The sequence below is a fragment of the Trachurus japonicus genome, chromosome 14, assembly GCF_045865225.1.
Source record: "Trachurus japonicus isolate A0001 chromosome 14, Traja_1.0".
NCBI classification, from domain to species: domain Eukaryota; kingdom Metazoa; phylum Chordata; class Actinopteri; order Carangiformes; family Carangidae; genus Trachurus; species Trachurus japonicus.
Genome location: NC_140920.1, coordinates 14,281,634 through 14,304,670, shown reverse-complemented (window position 1 = coordinate 14,304,670; position 23,037 = coordinate 14,281,634). Strand labels below are relative to the sequence as shown.

The 23,037-nt window shown below is 42.6% G+C and overlaps 2 protein-coding genes across 2 annotated transcripts; one reads left to right on the top strand and one right to left on the bottom strand.

The window, feature by feature from the left end:
• The first annotated feature begins 6,339 nt into the window (after positions 1–6,339).
• hsd20b2 (hydroxysteroid (20-beta) dehydrogenase 2) lies at positions 6,340–11,391 on the top strand. Its single transcript, XM_085797816.1, has 11 exons — positions 6,340–6,601; positions 7,102–7,148; positions 7,313–7,388; positions 9,055–9,165; positions 9,488–9,555; positions 9,692–9,736; positions 9,823–9,857; positions 9,970–10,051; positions 10,176–10,241; positions 10,641–10,790; positions 10,885–11,391. The coding sequence occupies exons 1-11, from the start codon at positions 6,451–6,453 to the stop codon at positions 11,026–11,028; spliced, it is 975 nt and encodes a 324-aa protein (XP_085653942.1). The 5' UTR covers positions 6,340–6,450; the 3' UTR covers positions 11,029–11,391.
• Positions 11,392–11,505: 114 nt separating this feature from the next.
• On the bottom strand, positions 11,506–19,193 carry slc12a9 (solute carrier family 12 member 9). Its single transcript, XM_085797815.1, has 13 exons — positions 18,934–19,193; positions 18,656–18,790; positions 18,411–18,548; positions 17,355–17,657; positions 17,122–17,229; positions 16,772–16,883; positions 16,522–16,679; positions 16,353–16,435; positions 15,884–16,008; positions 14,751–14,943; positions 14,485–14,659; positions 13,570–13,716; positions 11,506–13,470 (listed from the first exon to the last, which is right to left on the bottom strand). Exons 1-13 carry the CDS (start codon positions 19,136–19,138, stop codon positions 12,629–12,631), a joined length of 2,724 nt encoding a protein of 907 aa, XP_085653941.1. The 5' UTR covers positions 19,139–19,193; the 3' UTR covers positions 11,506–12,628.
• Positions 19,194–23,037: the final 3,844 nt, after the last annotated feature.

The window sequence follows — 23,037 nt, the reverse complement described above, 5'->3', positions numbered from 1 at the left end:
TGTTCTACTGCTATCTTAACAGTACAAACTGAGATTAGGATAAGAATTTAAAAAAAGAAAAGAAACAAGCCCTGCCCCAACTCCACCTGTTTCAAATCAAAGTTTTTTGAAATGATAAAACAGGTGCAATCATCAAGGTGACCCATAATCCTTAGATGTGCCTAAAGCAATAAAACTGATAAATAGAGGAATGAAAAAACTCACTTATACAAACCAGAACAAACAAATACTTTGGAACAATTGCAGTGCTTGAAACACCACGGTCTTGAAGCTGCTAAGACGCCCGTGCCTTTTGCCTCATATAACCTGCTGCTGTTCAAATCCTTCTTTACTCATGCTCTTTGCTCTTCCCCTAGTCTTATTACAGCGGCCAAAGAGGCCAAAGAGGCCAACTGAAACGCATTATGACCAAAACTCACCATACATTAGTAAAGTAGCTCTTTCATCCCATCAAAGTAAACGACAGTCGCCATTTAGCAAACAACAGCATGGGATATGACAGAACACAACCCTGATTACATTCCAGATGACCATCCCTAAAGTGCCTATCTTTCCTTACATCATCTGAGGCCTCATGCCAGCGCTAACATCTTTATAGCCTCTCACCAAGCTGTGTGTGTAACAGCCGCAGTCCAAAAGGTCAATATTAGCACCTTAAGTATGTATAAGATGCATCAGAACTATGTGACCTGGAGCTGAGGGCCAAAAATACCCTGGGGTAAGCTACTAAAAGTCTGCTGTTGCCCTTCTGACCTGGCAGCATGGACAGTCCACTACAGCTGGATTTTAAGCCGATGTGGGGGAGGGGACAGTGAGGTATGGAGAGTTGAAAAAGTTTCTGAATGCAAAGATTTACAGAATATAGGCCTACAGAAAATACGGCATAAAACACATAGCTTCAGCGAATGTCACGGAGCTTTGTGCATATGAAGGTGGTCTACACTGGATTTGGAAAAGCCAGGACATGTCATGTTTGTTCTTGTTTACCCTGCCCTGCACATTGATAGCAGCCTTGTTGAAGTAATCAGATTAGTCAGGTGAGGCTGTGCTAAACTGATCTGCTGCCTGCAAGCCTCTTAGCGACATGGCTAACGGCACTGACAGAGATCACTTCAAAGCAAGGTCAGACACAAAGCCAGCCCAGCTGAGCAAAGAACTGACTTGGCCTACTGCAGCGGCAGCAACGCAGCACAGCACAGCACAGGACTGATAGGAGGACACTTTGGACCAGTAAATTAACTTATGTCATTCATCTGTGGCCAGAACCAGTGACCAAAACCATTGGCAGCAGGAACAGCATGTCAAGTTACAAAACAATATTGTAGTTTATTCAGAGAATGTGATTTGATTGAAGTAATAAAGGCAAAAGCAATGTTTCGAGACTTGGTTCACTGAGATTTGTTAAAATTTGATATAAATACAAATGCACTCCTTCTTTGTTTTAAGGTGACATATCTACCCTTGACAGACAGTTCAATAATTGGTCACATGACATGCAAAGCCATTGCGTGATTTGGTGATAATCAGTACATCTCTCTCTTGGAATTCTCTACTTTCCTCCGCTGAAGCTATTTGTCCAAGTTGATTAATCAAATACGGAGAAAATGCCGTGGGAGGAGCCACAGAGAAGCTTAGACATTTGCCTCCTCCGTGACCCCACCTAATTGATCAGGTGAATTAATTTGGCCACCTCCCTTTGTGACATCACTCAGTCTTTCCTGGATCTCGGGATCAGAGCTGCATAGGGAAACCCTCGGGAAAGGTGGAGACTAGACATTGTTACCTAATTAAAAGCGTGTTGGGTAATTCTCCTGTCGCTGTTCTCAGATGGACGGAGGTGGACTTGTTCACGGTCACTTCAAACTGTATCAGTAAAGTGTAAGCAGCAGATCCAGAATTAGGACATTTCCCCCCCTCAGAAATGTAAAAGATGCAGCTGCAATAGTTTTGAAATGCATAACACTTTCACTGATGAAAGGAATTGAAAATGTGGAGTGGATATCCTCCAACACTTTAGGCTACCAGATAACAATCTGATGATTCATCTTATTAAGCAGCACAACCTAACCAGAGAAATGCCATTATTAACATCAGGGTCTTGTCAGTACAGGACCACTGCTTGCTCATCACCACCTCATTCACCTTTGACCTCTCACAGAGGTCATGTCCTCTTTGTTATGTATTCAGTGTAGTCTGGATTTTTTTTCTTTGACGTTTAAACATGAGTGAAGGTAGATTTCAAACAAACAAAAAATTAAATTTACACATTAATGAGAGTCGACCGAGCCATCACAGATCACAATACAGTGTCCCTCTGTCTGATCCAGCTGTGACCTACTAACTCACACATGGCCAGGTTCGGCCCGTGGGCCCTCTCAATCCGGCCCGCGATGTCCACAGAGGAAAAAAAATAAATGAATGAAAATCCTGCATCATCGTATCTAGAGGTGAATGAGTACAATGAACTGCTATATGACCCTATTGCTTTTATTACTTTTATTTTGAGCAATTGAGGTGAATTAAAAGCCATTTGTAGACAGACTGATATACAGCTGCTCATTAATCAGCAGAAACAGTCGATGACAGCCCTTAGAGCACTTTAGCCTACACGTCACAGACAGAAGCCTCCTACAGGTATGGGGGTTCCCAAACTTTTCCATGCCAAGGTGGTGCGTGGCGCAGTGGTTAAGGCGGCCGCCCCATGTAGAGGCTACAGTCCTCAACGCAGGCGTCCCCGGTTCGAGTCCTGCATCGGGCAGACATTTCCTGCATGTCATTCCCCCTCTCTCTGCCTCCCCCTTTCCTATCTATCTCACTGTGCTATCAAATAAAGGCAAAAACACAAAAAAAAAAAATCTTTAAAAACTTTTCCATGCCAAGGCCCCCCAGATAGCATTAGCTTCTGGCCAGGGACCCCTTTTGCAAACTCACCGAGATTGAAGCTTGATGTCAGGCACAAACTGCCAGGTCAACATAGTTTATGATATCATGAATGATATTTTGACTGGCACGCAACTAGAAAGATGAGCATGATGGCAAATAAGGTTTCAATGTGTTATATTACTATAAATTAGCCTATATTTCATAATAATTCTCAAATATAATCATTTTATTTCATTTTGTTATTTGCATTTTTTCTCATCTTCACTCCAATTTGATGAGGACCCCCTAGCACCCCCAGGCGGCCCCCCAGGAGGCCCCGGTCCCCACTTTGAAAACCACTGGGCTAGAAGATCTCCTGCAGCAGAGTGATGAACGGCTGCTCAGTTTCTCCTCCGCCGGACGAGGAGGGAGACGAGCCGCTCTGCTGCGATAGGCTGCAGTAGCTGCTACCTGTCCAGGTGCAGCTGATCTCCACAGCGGAGTTTTTTGGTCACGGCGCTTGTCAGAGGGAGATTGGGGATCGGTGCTTCACAACCCTCCGTCAGCCGAACCATGTCATCAGTGCTGACGGTTATTCGCGTTTAATTTCCGAAACACTGACGTTTAGCAAACTGTGATTAAAAGATCACATGAGATCGCTGGGTTTTCTGACGTGATCGGTGCAACCGTGCGTCTGATTGTAGCCTACACATACGTGCGATTGAAGCCTCCATCCACAAATGATACGCTTGTAATCAGTCATTTCTCACACTTAAAATTCGTTTTCATGCTGATGCTGTTAGTTACAGTAAAACAGCAGCAAATGAGTTTTGTGCGTTTCTTCATAAATACATATAAAACATATCAGCCTAATATTTTCTTCATTGAGTGATGCAGGTCTGTTAAAGTTTGGGTTATAGGCTACCAGTCTCACTGAATCAGACCTGAAAAGGATCTGATTGGTTAACTGTAATATTCATGAGTATGATCTTGTTTAAAGTAGGGTCTGTGAATATTATTTTTCTTAATTCATTGATGCAGTCATTTGGGCTACTTAATGGTCAGTAAGTTTTGATAATAGTAAAATAATCTGCCTTGAGTTGAGTCCATATTTATATGATAAGATGTGTTTTGTCAGTGACCTGTGGTGGATATCAGACAACTGGCAAGATGTTTGGCCAATCTAAAAGTTGATAATGTGATCACATGGATTATGGGCTATATTATGGGCCTATATTGTAAAGCAATCATGTTCACCAAAAAAAAAAAAAAATATATATATATATATATGAAGGAAGTGTTATATAATATATATAACTAATAAAATTCAGCACTAAATATTTCATGTGGCCCTTCCCTTACTTTAACTCATTGTAGCACCCTCTGGTGGTTGACGGTGGCCTATTAAAGTTCATTTATCAAGTAAACTATAGTGTTTCCTGCCTTTTATGTCATTTTATCTGTGTATCCTACAGGTACAGCTGGCTGTGATAGGAGGAAATATTTAAATGCTATTGCTCAGTTTCCTTTTGCTGTATATTTGCACATGGTCACAGGTGATTAATTAGGAGCAAATTATAATTCCAATAGCAAAAATAATTGACCTCATCCACCACCACTTGTTTTCCTATTGTGAACTGCATCTCCTTATAGTTTGATTAAAAGCACATTTATTTAGTACATGTTTGTTTAGTAAAACAACAAAGGTCTTCAAGTACGTTTTAGCTCAGAGTCTCTATATTAAACAAAGCATCAAGATTAAATAGCTAATTATGAAGGGGTCCCCTTAACAATCAGTCTACAGTCTGTTTCAGCGGTTCATACCGTGTTGACCAACAAAAAATGACCACAAACATTTTGTCATATGGTAACTATGGATATAGTCTTAGGAACAATCTCTCAGTCACTTTTTAAAATGACTAAACATGTGTGAAAGAAGAACTTATTCTCACTTGGTAGAGCAGGTGCCTCATAAACAAGGCAATTTCCTGTCTCTCTCTCTAGCTGTACTGTCAAAATAAAGGCATAAAAGCCAAACAATTAAATAGTTTAAAAATTGAAACATGAAGTTCGAGACCATGACACAACCTTGTTACACATAATCCAAACTATGACATCAGCTGAGTTTAATCGTGTCTTTGCTCATGTGAGCCGACATCTGGTGAGTAAATGTCTCAACCATTACTTCACCATTACTTTATCCACTCAGTGTTCAAGGTTAAGAAAATAAGAGCCTACAGGCCTAAGAGTTGAATAAATTTAACCTCAATTACACAAAACACGTGACTACAACACAAAGGTTTATCAGAGTGATATTGTCAAATATTTATCTTTTATATGATAAGCAGCTTTTCTCATCATTGGAACATGGGACTGCGTGTGAGTGAGTGCAATTGAAATTTCTCATCTATCACAAATATTATCACTCAGATATTTAATCTGGAGTATTTCCAGGTTTATCTGTGTACAGACGTTGACTTTGCATGAATTGGTAGGACTGTTTCTGCTGACATTAAAACTTGACAGATTGTAACTGCAGCAAAGACTAATCAGCTGGGAGAAATACAGTGTCATGTTCGCAGCTTTCAGCTGAAAGAAGTCGGGTTTTTGTTTTGGACTTTTGAGATAAGATGAAAACACTACCCGCGTAATGAGGCCTGCAATATTTACTGGATATGCTGTTGTGACACAACGCATGTGAGGTGTAAAAAGATCAGGAAGTTTATCAAGATGGAAGCATTTAATGAATGACACATGACATAATTTAATCATTCATTGTGATGATTGTGATTCATTATATTGATTGATGTCCCTTTAATGTAAATGTATTTTTGATACAATAACGAATATAGAAGAAATCACTTGTGTGGTTGATTTTTGAATTACAGAATCTGTTTTTTAAGGATAGGCACTGGGTTTGTAAAAATCTCTTTAGCCGTATGGAAAGTTACAACTCAGAAAAGCTTAGAAAAAACTCTCAAAATTGATTTCAACATGACAGTCTCTTCCATGGCTGATGAATACGTTTGTTCCACTATCTTTTCCTTCTTGTTTTGGGTTTTTTTTTTTTTTTTTTTTTAAACATTAGTTTTACTGTGACACCATTCACATCTGGAGAGTAGCCTAGACCTTTGATCATCAGGCGGTCTTTTCACATGTCAATAAACTACTTAATCCTTTAATTGTACCTCTCAGGTAGACAGAAACACTTCAGAGTGATGAGAGACTGGCCTCAAATAGTGATGTTCGAAACTAGGTGATTGATTCACTTAAAAATAATCAAAGACATAATATACACTAAGTGATTTCATTCAGAGAGGGGGTCAGACTGTCTTACATTCGTTTGAAACATTTCCTTCATCTCTGTCTGCAGGGAATTTGTAATGTTCAGGTGCACTGTTTCCAGTGTTGTCTGCCAAACGTACCCTCATGACACACAGTGGAGGGTGGAGCAGAGTGGGAGGAGCACTATGCTACACAGTTCATTTAAAAAAATGTGTCATTGCTTATACTATAAATTTAGGAATCACCGCCTTTTAAAACTTCACCTATTGGACTAAAAGGGAATCCCAGGAGCTCTGCTGCACAATGTCCTTCCCTGGAGTATTAACCGTCATTGGTGGATTCACTGTGATTTTCTACCTACTGAGACTGGTCTGGAGATGTTGGTGTGGATTCAGAGAGTTTGTGTTGTCAGAGCTTTGGCAAGTGGATTTAAGGACATATGGACGATGGGCAGGTAAAGTCCAAAATAATATGTTATGTTCTATTACAGAATGGCAAAACAAAACAAAACATTAACAGTGTCTATTATGCATACAGGCAAAGACTTTGGATTTAGTTAATCGAGTACAGGAATTCTCTTAAACTACTCTTTGAGTATGAGCTTCAATCTGCAGCGGCACACACCAGACTCCTCCCTGTGAAGCCCGTTTGATTGAGAACTTGATAAGATATCCACATTCCTTTTTGATGGGACATTTCCGTCTAATTGGCTGAATTAAAAAACTCTGCAGTTAATTCAAAGTCAATTTTTCATTGTAGTTTGGTAAAATTTTTACAGTTTTTGTCACATGTGAGATTTTTTTTTAAAGTTTTGCAGAGCTGGTTGAAGAGCTTTGTAAACGAATGTCAGCTTAAGAGGACTCTATCAAAAAAATCAACTAATGTTTTATAACAGTATGTGTTTTAATATGGCTTAAGTAAATGTAAAATTTCTCTGCTCTCTCCTTTGTGCAGTTGTCACTGGTGCCACATCAGGCATTGGTAAAGCTTACGCCACTGAGGTGAGGCTCCAGTTTCCATCCACTATTAATATTTCTCCCCAGTTCTTGGTCTGCATTTCAAATTTGGAGCTGATGACGTGTTTCAGTTTTCACCAGTGTAGAGTCTTGTCAGTCAAACGACTCGTGACTAACGTTAAACCTGTCTGTCTGCTTGTTCCTTCCAGCTGGCACAGAGAGGCCTGGACGTCGTTTTGGTTAGCAGATCTAATGATAAGCTTCAGATGGTTGCCAAAGAGATAGGTGAGTTACTTTACAGTTCCTCTCATCGACTTTGGCTCAGTCCTCAAATGAGAAGCTCAAATCTCTGAAGAATTACTTTGTCATTCACATCAGATCTGAATTTCTCATTCATTTAACCGAATTACATCAGCTCTTGCCAGGGTCAGTGCCAGAAGATGGCGCTTTTCCACTACACACAGTCGCGGCTCAATTCCGTTGCTTTTCCATTACAACTGAGTTCCGGGTCGTCATATCACGGCGGCTATGGCCACGTTGTCTCGCTCTCTTTTTTCGATCCTCTCGTCAGCTCCAAACTCACTTGGCGGCACCTTAATTACAGACCACAGTGTGGTTTTCCATACAGCAGTCATTTAACTCAGGTTAAAGGATAACAACAGTCTCAGGCTCTCAGTAAAGATCAGTGGTCCCTGTTGTCGGTGTGTTTTTAAAATTTTGCGGGTTTGACTGTCATGGACGTCATGCTCGCAACCCTTCCAGTGACGACGCTCTGGCAATGAGCTGACGTCACATTTTAGTAGGCCTATCGCTTCAGCTCGCTTGGAACCAGGGCTGAGCTGTAACCAAAAAAGTTCCAGGGGCTAGTGGAAAAGGAAAAAGGGAAAAGAAAAGGGCCACAAGGGCCGCTGCTTGGAATTCTGGGCCCCTGAAAAAATACTGAAGTGGGCCCCTGCCCCCTGACTTTTCATCAAGACTTCTTACACCTTGGATTATTATCCTACCAGGAATGTGAAAACATTGTGTAGGGCAGGGTGAGTGTCTTGTATTGATTTAGTAACGAACCATGCATTTTAATTTTCAATACGGGACAATCTAGTGTATGGGACGGCTGGCAACCCTAAGTTAGTAAGTTAGCTGGGAGCCGTGCATGTACAGCTAGCAAGCGATCTTCAAGACCCACTGTGTAACTTTTCTTATAACAAAAATCGATTATTTCATTCAAAAGAATGTGTTTCCTTAATTAGTAATAGTAGTTTTGATAAACTTTGGATTTTTTCCAAAGCTTATCATAGGCCTACATAGAGCTGGTAAGCTCAATGCTGGCTGCCATGTTGCGCCGCCATCTTTTACATTCAGTGGCAGCATGACCATTAGAAACACTGGTAGGCTCTGGGAGAAACAACAACACCAAGGCTATGTAGAGTGAGAAACATGGAGGGTCACACAAATGCTGCATTCACGTACATATCAGGCAGATGGAAAACCAGATGTAATATTAGTGGACAAGGGAAGGCCGGTAAAACGTGGGTGGGGTAAACAATAAGACATGGCCATAACAATGTATTGTCACATGTGAGCAAAGAGACGAATAAAACATTCACTTCCTGTGGGGAAAGATTATCTGCATTTTGGTGGACGCTTCACATTCATTAGCTCAACGTGAGGTGAACAACAGTGAGTGGAAACGACCCCCATGAATCATTGGTGTACACTGCCAGACCAGCTAGCTTACCGAGGTGGTTACTCTGTCGGCTCCAGACGTAGCATTAGCTCCTCCAACTTTCGCTCGCTTCCCAAGCAAGTTGTGGACTACACGTCATTTCCTGTGCTTAGCGCGGGAATGTCACCCGTAGACACGAAATTAAAAACAACAAATACTATAAAGTGGTGTTCAACCGCGGTTTCCTCATCACTGTAAACACGTTTGTGTTTCTTCTCTCTCTCTCAGAGGATCTTTACGGACGACAGACTCGCACCATCCAGGCTGACTTCACAGAGGGCCACAGCATCTACCCTGCCATAGCCAAGGAGCTGCAGGGCCTGGAGATTGGGATTCTGGGTAAAAACTAATTACACAGCAGAGGACGAAGATCCTTTTTGAAATGAGAAATAATAGAGAAAACGAAATGATAGCCTCAGAAAGAAGATTAATAGATTAGATTAGAGATGAATCTCTATTGACTGTCAATGAAGCTGCAGCCTGCAACAGGTTATTTTAGTTCATCAAAAGGAGAAACACCTCGCTACATCTGAAGGCAAATAAGTCAAACAATCATAACCTGTAAAGATTAAACCAGATTGCGTGGAAGATGATGTTGAATATGAATATTCAGATTAACTTTCTAAACAAAGTTTCTTGTTTGTCTCTTTCTAATCCACAGTCAACAATGTAGGAATGACCTATTCTGATAATTTTGCATATTTCCTGGAAATCCCAGATGCTGAACAGGTAAATTTGGCAATGCATTATAAATGTATTTTACCATAACCAGTGCAGTGGATGGTTTATTTTCATTGACTCTTGTAGAAAAGATCATATTTACCTGTCATTCACATAGTTTCCCTTCTGCTTATATTCTGACCAGAAAATCACTCAGGTTATCAACTGTAACATGCTGTCTGTCCCTCAGGTAAGACATTTACTATAAGTAGCCTATTAACAATGTGTCCTTTGTGTCTGAACAGTTTTATGATTATTTATATTGTCTCCTCTCAGATGACCAGACTAGTTCTTCCAGGCATGACAGAAAGGTATTGTCATAAATATTCATTCATCCAGATCATAGTTATCCAAAAGTTGAATTGAAGACAACTGGATTTGTTGGATTACTTACTGAGAGTTTGTCTTCCTCCTCGTCTGCAGAGGGACGGGGCTGATTATCAATATCTCCTCCGAGGCGGGCGTCCGTCCACAACCTTTGTTGTCCCTTTATTCTTCTACTAAGGTATATACTCACCCACATATTCAGTCATTAAGTGCATGCCTTGAATCAAATGCTCTGTAATGAGCTCATCCTTACACAATCCCTCATTTGTGCACAACTTCATGACACTTTTTTTTTCTTTCAGATTTTTGTTGCCTATCTCTCACAATGTTTGCATGCTGAGTACAAGTCAAAGGGAATTACTGTCCAGGTAAAGTTTCCAAAGTTATTTTGTGATTAACTGTCTGAAACCAAAGCCAAATGTTAAGATAAGGGTTAGGTTTAGGATTATGGTTAACCAAGCCAATTTAACTTGGTAAATGTTTATTTTTAGATATACATCTATCTCTGAAACAATGACTTTTTACAAGAGTTATTCGAGATGATTTTCTTCATGACATGTTTTTTTAAAGAAAGACTTATCTGTGCCCTCTGCTGGACAAATTGTGTAAAGAAGAACACACTGTTTTGAAGTGACCTTAAACGTGTCTTAAACATTTCTTACTTTAATGAGCATCTAGCTAATAATATGTGAAGCTGCATCAAGCTCAATATACTAGAGATCTTCCTGGACTGGATGTTTATCAGTCTCTGTGGTGTTTTTCTCCAGTGTGTGGCCCCCCTCATGGTGTCCACCAACATGACAAAGAACAGGGAAGTCAACGGCTTCGTGAAAAGCGCTTCAGGGTTCGTATGTGAAGCCTTGAACACTGTGGGTCACTCCAGCTACACCAGCGGATGTCTGTCTCATGCACTCCAGGTCAGAGAGAAGAACAGTGATTACAATCATTTGCAAATTTTCCTGGTGCTGCATCGTCTTAACGTCTCACCCTCTCTTCCCTGTCATCCTACAGAACGTGGCTCTCACAATACTCATGCCGGACTGGCTTCGTATGTCAACATTCCTCATCAGGAAGCTACGAAACTTTGCAGAGATCAGTGGAGGTGGAAGACGAGCACATGAGGAAAAACAGAAGTTGAGAGAAAAGGAGGAATAATCATCTGGCTGCATTTGCACAGAAGCTAAAGCTCAATAAGTGAACGAGAATCACTGTTAGGAATGTACTGTATATATTTCAGTTAAAACTATTGTCTCCACTTAAGACATTAATGTGAATAATAGTGTATTTTGTATCTATTTATTATTCTTGCATGGACTGTTTAATTACCCATGGAGGTAAATGTGTTTAAAAGCCTTTTTCACTGGACTCTAAAGTAGCCCTGAGTTGCAACATCTGTAAAGAAGCATCAACTATCATTTCTTTAGCTGTGTATTACACATGACAGATCTGCAGACACAGTTTGTTTGTATTGCAATGAAGCAATCTATTAAATAAACAGTCCCGTACAGTTATACAACATTACAGTTGCAAAGGTGGCAATACACAGTACATTTGGTGTATATTTACTCCTGTGTACAGTGAGGTCCAAACATCTGAGACTTAACCATTCAAGTGAATTAGTAAACAAGTGCCAAGTCGTTTAAGGCTTTCAGTGACCATTCATCACAACTCATGATGGAAAATAACAAAAAGGGCAAAGCCAAGTCATGCAAGATGCTTTTTCAGCAACTTCATATGTATAGTTTGTTACAGGTCCATGCAGTGTTGGATGCTGTAAAACAAAACATGGCAATAGTACTGTTACAGTTCACTTATTGTATCCATAATGTATTTGGTATATGTGGTTAATTAGTTGCTGTGTAAAAATAAGAGAACTGGCTCTAGTTTCAAACTTGACTTGGTCTGAATCATCCTTGGTCCTGACTGAAGCTGGATTCACACGCTCTTTATTATTGTTTCAGTAACTCCATAGTAAGCATGTGTGACCCTTTTTGGTGTATTATTCACTGTTTGCATTGTGAAGAACAAAAACCCTATGGTTTTTTAAAATTAGCATATAAAACAGCAACTAATGCTCTGCATCATTCTGATGTGTATGTACACAACAGTTCCCTTTGTGAAGACTAGAGATGTACACATGTAACAGAAAGAAAGAAGACATGTATGAGCACATGGAGAACAGATATCACAACTCAGTTCAGTGCAGAAACAAAAACCTTTGATAAGTTGGTCCAACAACCAGCAGAAATGTTGGAATGAAAGAAAGAAAGAAAAAAAAAACAAGCAGCAAAAACACAAAGGAATTAAAAAAGAACAATTCTCATGAATTAATACAAAACCCTTTTGAAACGGAACCAGTTACATTTCTACCATGGTCAATCGGTATCACAAAATACCACAAATTCATAATTTCATCTCTGAAATTATATCATAGACATTTCTAGTATTACTACACTCATTGTCCTAGGCAACCCGTAACGCTCAAAACAAATAGTGGTTTTGTTTTGAAGAGTCTTTGACACATTCCCATCTCTGTCTTGAGTGAAAAGACAGACCTGTAGACCTTAATCTAAGCCAATGTCACAAACATGACCAAAAACATTGTCTCCCATTCATTGGCTATGTCACTGAGCCAGTTCAAGTATATGAAAATAGGAAATTCTCCTACAATTTATACTTTTACCTAAATAAGCAGTCAGATGAGATGCTGCTGTGAGTACACTGTCAAATGTCACAACTTCCTGCTCGCACATGCTCAGAGGTCAGTGTATGTGACCGGGGTGACGCCGTGAATCAGCAGCGTTGGCCCTAAACCGTTGGTCACTGCCTCTAGCTGAGCCACGTACTGCTGCGCCTGGCTGGGATGAGCAGGGGGTCGAGGTAAATAAAGGAAGCGGACGGCAGCTTGCGAGCTGTTCTCCGCCAACATGGAGTTCACCGCCGACAGGAAGTCCTCGGACAGAGCTTGCGGCGGCTCTGCGGCGCACTCCCCGTCGGGCTGACTGTGGTGCAGCACCACGGCGTCCCACGGCACGATCTTGATTGACGCCCTGATTCGCAGCTTCCTCAGCAACTCGCGAACCGTCTCTTCGTTCACCACCCAGCCCTGGTCGCTGGACTCCGTCTCCACGTTGAGGAAGATTCTCATTCTTGCGTGGCGCCATTTGTTGGACATGTTGAGCACGCAGGCCATCTGCAGCAGAAAGAGGCTGCACACGTCCTGGTAGTCGCGGCTGCCCGGCTGGAGCAGGTTGAGAGGCCACACATCTATGGTCCGCTCTGATCCATCCACCTTGCTATCTTTACCCTCTCCCTCTAACTGGAAGAAATAGCGGCCGAGGCAGACGTTCTTGTTCATTTTAATGGCGTCAGAAATGATCCCCACGTACTCCTCTGGCGATAGCCAGCGGGGGCTCTCGACGTGTCTCACCGGGGGGAAATGAGCCTGTAATGAAGGCAAATCTACCCCAAAATTATATTCTCCCTCATTACTCCGGCCTATTGATGAGTCACAGAAAGCTGAATCTTGTAGAAAGAAGTCCTCGGGGGTGCAGCTGTCGTAGAAACCCAGAATCAGCGTGTTGGGCTTCATGCCACCTAAGAGAGAAACAGAAAAAGCACAAGAGTCGCAAAGTGCAGATGAAGACAAACATAGTCTCTACCTAGTGACGCCACGATGATACAACCAGAGCTCACCTAAGCCCGTGATGCGCAGCAGATGCTGTGTCCCCTGTCTGACAGAGGGAGACAGCGTCAGATCTACGAAGGCCTTCACCCCGAGTTTATCAACTAGGCTCAACCAGAAGTTATACTGCTGCTGCACCGGGTCTGATGGCAGGGAGTCTGAAACACAGAAAAGGTCAAATTTAATATACTGCATGGATTTCAATCATATTTATAGAAAACTCTTAATCAGGATTTAGTAAGTAAAGAAGTAAATAGCATTTCTGGTCGTTGCAGTGTCTTCTAGTGGACACCAGGGGGCAGAGAGACTATGAGTTAGTTAATGATTGAAAGACCAAATCAGCAGCTGCTATACAGTATGAATTGCCATGGTGCATCTCTATTAAAAACTATAAAGCTATATTCTCTTTCTTCTTCGTTTGGTAAATGTTTGCATGAATTTGAAAAAAAAAATAAACAAAGGAAATATTTAGCTTAATTCAAAAGTGCCTGGTTTAAAAACACAGGTTCTGATGCCACAGTGGTGAAGAGAGAGTATACTCTTATCAATAATGCAAGAGAAGCAGCAGGTGGAAAGTGAAAGCCCACAAGGCAGCTTTCCATGCTGGTGTCGATGAACTTCAGGTCGGCTACTCAGAGCCGTCGGCTTATCCTGATCATTCAGCCTCAGACTGAGGGATAAAAACATCTGCTACCACACCTACAGCTTATTCTGCTGTAAAGACATTTCCGTTACAATTTCCGTGGAGACAATGAAAATCATTACATTTTGTCAGCAGTAATTAAAGGAGTGATGGACTTAAGATGGTGAAACGTGTTTTGTTTCAGTGGAAGTGGAGCGAAATCAGTGGAAAATTATCCAAAGATAAGGATAATTTAATAGTGTTTGCTGCAGATGGCCGGCACAGAGCATCCACAGAGCATTACCCAGATCTCCCAGCTGCACGTGGCCCAACACATACAGTCCTCCCTTCTTCAGCTGGTTGACAAACAGGATGAGCTGACAGGAAGAGCGAGGGTTGGCCACCATTAACAGCACCTGCGGCCTCCAGAACTTCACATGCTCTTTCCTCACATCCAGCATCAACAGATACTTTCGCACCTAAAAACCACAGCAGAGAGGAAAACAACATCTTTGAGTTAATTTGTGTGTGTGTGTGTTGTGTGTGTGTCTCTGCTGTGCGTCCAGATACCTGATGGAAGATGAGAGCCTGGCTGATGTAGCCCCAGCTGCTGGTTGGCGATCTGTAGTGGAGGAAAAGCAGCAGCACTAACAGCAGGACGATGCTGCCCGAGGAGTACACGGGGTTAATGACGAACATCATGACTAAACAGCTGAGAATCCCCAGCAGGCAGGTGTGCCAGGAGAAGAGCTGGAAGGTCGGTCTGTTAAACACACAGAGACAAAGAACTGAGGCCACCGAACAGCAATAAATATCCCTCTATCTGTCACATAAAATACATATCAGGTAGTTAATCTAGTATATGATGCTGTGGTCTGGTGTTAATATTTCTGGCTTTCAGACCTCACTTTGTAAACGTGTACTCTCTAAGAGAAGACGTCTTTAGCTACCTTACTATTTTAGCTTTTCTATTGTCACTGAGTACGTTTAGATTTTGGGGGTTTTGGTTTTTAAATGATTCATTAAAAGGCGCGTTCCTACAGGAACGGTCCCCTCACTCAGTCCTCTCAGTGGCCGTGTCTCCGCTGCAGACAGGACGCACCGGGCTCTTGGAGCGACGTGCAACGGTGCGTGCGGTCGCTGTGCAGCTTCCCCCCCACTGCTCTTGTTGCTGTTGTTTTTCCAGCAGTAGGAGTCACTTACTAATAAAGCTGGGGTTTAAGCTGCCATTTCGATCGTCGCGCGATCGCGTATTTATCAGACTTTTTTTTTTTTTTTTAAATATTCGGCCTTGCTTTTCGCTCATTCCACCGAAGGCCGAATGTTGCTTTTTTTGCAATATTCGGCCGAATATATTCGGTTACCGAATATTCAGTGCATCCCTAATAGTTTGTTCTAGCTGCAGCAGCTGCAGCTAAAGCTAAAGGGAAGAATTACAAGGTGAAAGGTGGAAAAAGGGAGGAAATGTGGTGAAATGAAGCTGATGGTAAATAAAGTGATGGTATTTGGAATTTGGCTGCAGCAACAGTTTCGGCTTCTTACATACAGCTCCTTTAAGGTAAAAATCCTGCATAGTGCCTCTTTAATTCTGAAACTGTGACTGCATTGTTTGATTCAGTGACATGCTGTGGTGCCACTGATAGCGAGCACTACTAAGCACACTTAATTTTTTAAAAAAGTCTTTAGTAATGATGTTATATTACCTGAAATTCGGTGCCGATGCCCACTCAAGAGCCAGACAGGCCAGGTCAACTGCAGCATAGGCAAGCAGGTAGAAGACTGTCACCAAGCTCGCCACAGCATTGAGCTGACCTGCAAACACAACACACTGAAACACACGCACACACACACACACACACACCACAGGTTAGGACACAAGCTGTAAATACTAGTTAGGTCAATAAAATGTTGAAAAATGTCAATCAGTGTTTCCCAAACCACAATATGTCCACAAACCAAAGAGATACTCAGTTTATTGTCATAAAGGAACAAAGAAACTAGAAATATTCACATTTAAGAAGCTGAAATCAGAGAATTTTGACTTTTTTTTTCTTTAAAAAAAACTACTCAAACCGATTATTCGATTATCAAAATAGTTTAATAGTTTAATTAATTTAATAATCGATTAATGGATTTATTGTTGCAGCTCTAGTTGACACCACCTCTGCTCACCTGTGCCAGCCCCCAGGTGTACAGCACTGCCACCCATGGGTTCCCTGAGATCGATGTGACAGTAGCCGGGGCTAACGGCAGACCTGTTGGGGTAATAAAAGTCTCTTAGAAAATGACTTAACACACAAAAAAAGGCACTGGTATAGTGAGTAAAAACATCAAACCTCACCAAAGAGCTGGTCCAGGGCGAGAGCATGGAGGATACGAGACGCCCCAATCATAGCGCACATCGCAGCCGACAGCGAGGCGCAGAATATCCCGATAGTGACGAACGGTTTCCAGATGTTTATTTGCTGCAAGAATCCATAATCCTGAATCAACAGGGTCCTAGAGAAACAGAATCAAACTGTGTTACATTACTGCAACCGCTTACAGGACTGTGGATTTACCAGACAACACCATTACGAGGCGTTTCAGACCTGTCGCAGGTGGCGCTGACCAGGATGAAGAGGAGGACGTAGACTGTGAACGTGTAAAGAACAGCTATGATGGTGCCTTTAGGGATGGACACGCTCGGAGTCCTCAGCTCCCCTTCAAAGACATGTGGAGGCAGAGCAAAGGGTCAGGGTCCGCTTTTTTGTGTGTGTATACTGTATGTACCAACATGATAAACTGAACTGTGATGGGTATAAATAGCAGGTGTTGTAAAACTGTGTTAGCTCTTCCACCGAGCACACTTCTCTTTCTCAACATTAGTGTGAATATTATTAACATGTATATGGTCTAAAAATTAAAGCAGTTCTGCCATAAAAGAAAAACAAGCTTTAACCTGACATATTTGCTCCGGCCATGATCCCCGTGCAGCTGGTGAACATGACGGCAAACACGGTGGCAAAAGACATGACGGTGTTGGTGCTGTAGTCCAAAGAGTAACCAGCTGGAGGGAGAAATGAGGAACAACAGTAAGAACCTCTAACAGATGCACCTATATTCGTGAGTGTCATCTTGTTTTACACATGGAGTTTCATATCCTCACTAACAATCACCCTCAGCGACACTCACGGCCCAGGTTGTTCCTCAGCGTGGTTGCACTGAAACCCGTGTAGCTGGCGTTGTAGCGGAGGGTCTGGTTGCCGGGTCCCTTGTGGGTGATGACAAAGTCACGAGGTTTGACCGCCAGAGAACTGATGAAGATGGACAGCAAGGATACGGTGACCACCAGCAGGATGACGAAGGCGGTGCGCGAGTAAATGTGGGCGCCGACCAGACACACAAACAGACACAGCAGGAGGACGACCGAGGAGTACAACACCGTGTACCAGTAACCCTGAGGGAGTACTCGAATCCCCCCGGACACAGATGACTCTGAAACAGAGGAAAACAGGCAGGAAAATCAACACCCTTTAAAGGGATAGTTCAACATTTTGGCAAATTGGCCCATTGCCATAACCCCTGTAGTCATAGCAGTAGGTTTGTTACCTTTAATTGTCGGTGCAAGCTATTTTCAGAACGGCGGAGCAGAGCCGCGAGCTGCTCATAGCTAAGCTACGGAGGCTAATGGGGTTTCCCTCATCAAACTTGTCAAATACACAATCCAACAACTCCAAAACGCTCTGGTGGACAAGTTGTGACCTGCACATTCACCACGCTATGAGATAATAACAGAAAGTTACCAGACAGAGTTGTTTTAGAGGTAAATTCATGCAAAACTGCTGATCCGCGTTCCCGTCGGGGGCAGTTTTTTGGTAAGCAGCCTCTGCATTTGCCTCGAAAACAACTCTGTCTCATAATGTTCTGTTATTATATCATAGCGTGGTGAATGTGCAGGTCACAACTTGTCCACCAGAGCGTTTTGGAGTTGTTGGATTGTGTATTTGATGAGTTTGATGAGGGAAACCAAGAAATCCCATGAGCCTCCGTAGCGTAGCTCTGAGCAGCTCGCGGCTCTGCTCTGCCGTTCTAAAAATATCTTGCACCGACAATTAAAGGTAACGAACCTACTGCTAAAAATATACGGATTATGGCAATGGGCCAATTTGCCAAAATGTTGAACTATCCCTTTTAAAAAAAATGGATAGGAGTTGTTTAGTTACAGAAAAAAAACAACATAAAACTTACCAGGATCCTGACCAAACACGTCAAGTATGGCCTCCACCAGACCCAGAACATATTCTCCACACGCACACACTTTGGCGAGGAAAAACATCAAACCAATACTTCCTCCAAACTCTGGGCCTAGAGACCGACTGATCATGTCTGGTCATATTTTTATTAAGGCTGATGTTTCGACTTGAAATGAGCACGAGATCAGGTCGCTCCAGAAAAACTGTATTTTGAGAATGTGTTTGTTTCTGAAAGGATACAGTAGGCTCCACCTCCTTGAATAGCGCCGTTGGTGGAAATTGCACAGATAGACAGTATTGTAAGAGATATAATGGTGTAGGCTACGATCACCATCAGAAGACCCTGTAACAGCCCTGCATGACCAACCACAAAGCCTGGAAGAGAGATGATGGCAGCGTTAGTCCCTGCAGCACAATGACTCAGATATACTGTATGTGATTCATACAAAAAAGCCACTGTCTGCAGCACAAAGCAGCTGATAGTTTCATAATAATCTCGCCGCTCACGCACTGGTCACCTGTTCTCAGAAACAGCACAATGCTGAACATGGAGAGGATGGTCGGCACCATCACCCCGAAAAAGGTGTTCAGTTTTCGGGGGTCTTTGCTGGGAGTCCCGGGGCTGGAGTCTGGGGCGGGGTCCGGCCCTGCACCGCATGCCGCTGCGGTCACAGCCAGGCCGCACACCCCGGAGGTGATCAGAGGGGTGCGTTCGCTCGACATGGCCGACGTGAAGAGTTTTCACTCCAGTCTTCCTGTTCTGTGAAAAAGAAATCAGGTTAAAAACTCTGGAGATAAAAATCTTCAATCACCTCAGTTTTTCTGAGTTTGTATTGTGGGTAACCAGATTATTCTCTGTCATTAAGCCCCGCAGGCAACTGTATCTCCCAATTTGTCACTAACGCACAACTGTGCTTTCCCAGACAACTTTAATGAAAGGCTGGACAGTAAAAGATGTGATACACCACCTTTACATGTGTATGTTATGATAAAATACACAAGTAAAGGTGGTGTGTCACATTTTTTTATCCATATGTGAGCTCTTGTTAAAACCAGAATTGACAAAAGTAAAGTCTGCACCCTTCAGCTCCCTTTTCAGTGCATTTATTTAGCACATCCAACAAGCGACATTTCAAGCCACATCCTCTTCTTCAGGCCTGAAGAAGAGCATGTGGCTTGTGATATGTGATATGTTCCCATTAGCAGTCAGATAAACAAAACTGTCTACTTCAAAGAGTTATGAGGAACTGACAACTTTACTATCTGAGACCAACCTGAACACGTTTGGGGCTTTCTGACAAGATAAAACATCTGTTTTGTTTTCAGTGACTCGAAACAAAAAGGAAATGCGCCACCAGGTTCGCCAGCAGCAGCACTCACGTACCCTGGTCACCTGACGCTACAGATGCAGGATCATTCAACTAACTTGTTCTGTTACTGTTTGACACAGTCACTCATGTCTCATCTTTGCACCCTCTATATATAGGGACCAAGTTTTTTTTTTTCCTCCTGCAAAACACACTAAAGATCAAACCCTGAAACACCAGCAGGAAGAGGCTCCAAGTGCCACTTACAACTCCTTAATGAAAACTCATGCTCACACCTAAGCTTGGCATTTGGAGTCACCTGATTCACAGCTGCTTGTCTGTTTTGACAAGCAACTCAGATCAGACGTCGACGCACAGCTGCCTGAGCAGCAGCGCCCTCGCTTTTCTGTCTTCATCTCAGACACCTTTGTTTTTCTGCCTCAACGTTTTCATCTCTGAGAGAGAAAAAAAATCTACCAGGTTTGTCCCAGCCCTCTCTGCAAATTATTAGATGACAAATAGGAATCACATGACGGCCAAGCCCAAACTAGGACAGAAGCATTACACAACAATGGGTAGAGGCATAGGCAAAAGGGGCCTAATTATACAGGAGACAACACCTATAGGGACTGATTGTTTTCTACTTGAGATTTTGACATAGTTTCAATAATGAATTGAAAGTAATTGTCTATTAATTGATCAGCAGACCGTTCATCTGTGTTTTTCAAGAAAGATATGTTTGGGTTTCAGACCAGTCAGACAACTACAGTAGGCTAAATTAAGTCTAGGCTCTGATGGAAAAAATTAATAAATCACAATAGGCCTTTTACACAATTAACAACGATCAGTGCAGAAATTAATCAGCATATTGCCAGACAGTGAGCTATATGCACTTCTAACCACCACCGTCTGACTCATAGTCATTGGTGGATATGTAGTATCACACACTTCAAGTTTTGAGCGCATTGTGTCTGAAGACAAAGACTCTTCTTCCCCCTGGCTTTAGGGTGACTTATTACTGATGTAAATGGGGAAGTGGATGGTGCTCGGTCGGTTCACACGCGCACTGACCCATATCTCTTCATCAGGCTCAGTTCCTGTGATGTAGACTTGAACTGAGGCTCTTGGTGGATGCTGCTGCTGACAGTGACGCACTGAGCTCATGTCCCGGCCGGCTGTGGACCGGTGGAGGCCCTCTGCGGGTCCCCGGACCGCACTTTGAGAAACAAGTAACCGGTAACCTAAATAAATCAGCCTGTGTAACCCTCCGCATTGCTGTGTGGTGTGAGCAAGCATGGCGCGGCACAGAAAACAAAACAGGACAACCAAAAAACACAACTTCTCTTTACGTCGGGTTAAGTGGTTCAAAAACGTGGGTAAATATTGCGCCATTTTGGGGAAATGGTCTGTTTACGTTTTTGAGGTTCACGTTCAGGTCAGGAAGTGTTTACTCCCCCCGGCCCCGGCCGGCGGGCTGCGGTGGTGAAGCTGCATGGGAAACTGCACGGCGCCTCTCTGCAACAACATCCAGGGTTTAAACAGGGAGACGCGCCCTGTCATGTCATGGTTCCCACCGCCCCTCATGAAACAGAAACACCAAGGACAAGTCAAACTTACCTCCGTGACTGAGCCTCCCCGGTGACTGTTTCACCCACTTCCTGCTTTAAAAAAAAAACACTGCTTCTTCTCCCCGCGGGGCTCCAGCTGTGCTCCGCCCGCGTCTCAACTGTGGGTTTCTGCCAGAAGATGATGATGATGATGATAGTGGTGGTGGTGATGATGATGATGGTGGTGGTGATGTCCCGGGTCAGATGCGCAGTGGACGGCCGGGTGTGACGGCAGCTGCAGGCCCGGGCGGACGGAGCTGAGTCGTCCCGGGGAGTTAGTTGGATGCTGCTGCTGTGAGAGATGAGCTGCCCAATAACAACACAGCAGCCATGGCACGCCTCGGCCCCTGTTATTTGCTCCAAAGTGTCACGGGAGAGCGGAGAGCGAACCATGTGACCGGCTGCAGGGAAGGGGAGGGCCCCAAAAATACTTCAAATATGAGCAAAGGTACAGCTGCTGCCTCCCTGACGTAACCACGCCCCGTATTTGAACACAAGTCAAACGTGACCTCACCAATCACCTTCGTTCAATAACTTATTAACATCAGTGTGTAAAATGATATACAGGTGATTATAGTTGTTTATTTGTTGTTTGCACTATAGGAGGATAAGTCGTGGAGAGCTACACAACTATCAGGTGCTTATAAGTTTTTACTGTAAACTGGATTGTAGGCTAATACAACTTCTTCACTCTAGGGGTCGCTGTTGTGACAAAGATGACGCCCACTATAAAAGGGCAGGACAAAACCTCAAGTGTCAAGAAATTTTCAATAAATGATAAAGGATTATTATTCAAAACAATTACTAATACCACTACTACTACTACTACTACCGCCACCACAAATAATAATAACAAGTAGCCTAATTCTGTGCAGGATTAACAAGCCATTCTGCTCCAAACCAGCACTATTAACAAGGCCATTGACATAAGGTCAAAGGGGTGAGCATATAGTGACTCAACTGAAAGTGTGTCAACATCTGCTCTGGGAAACAGTGAAATCCCCATATTATTTCACAATCTATATCAACTTAAACTTATATGAACTCTGGCATTGTCTATTAATGTTTTTATATTAAAATATAATCCCTACTGTACTGTTGAATTAGGATGCAACTGGAAACCTATACAACCAATCAGAGATTATTATCTTTTTATTAAGCTTAAAGCTATTAAGTACATTTTACCCAGGCGATTTTGGGAAAACATCTGTTACTTTATTGCAAAGAGGGTGGCACAGCCTACGGAGGCCTAGCACAGTCATATCTTTTATGCAGCAGCATCTCTCCACATGTTTTTAAGGAAGGGGAATAAAAGTCAACACAGTTCAGTCTGACTGTGTGTCCATGTTGATGGCTGCTTTGATGTTGTCTAACATTTGATGATACCTGTATGCAGTCAGTGCATGATAGGTTATGTGTAATGCTAAAGCTAATGAGCTCATGGTGAGTATATGGTCAGTCATAATTATATGCCAGATGGTGCAGCATCTTACAAAGTCTATCAAAAGGAAGAGGGAACCAAACTCTAAAGAAACGAGTAAGCCACAAAAAAAAGCTGCTAATAATGTTATTTAGCAATGATAATAATATTAATGATAAGGTAGATGCCACAGTTTCTCTCTTATTGTGTGCACATGCACACAACACTTACTTTAGATATTCTTTCATTCTGACCACATAAGTAAACATCATCATCTAAACATTGCAC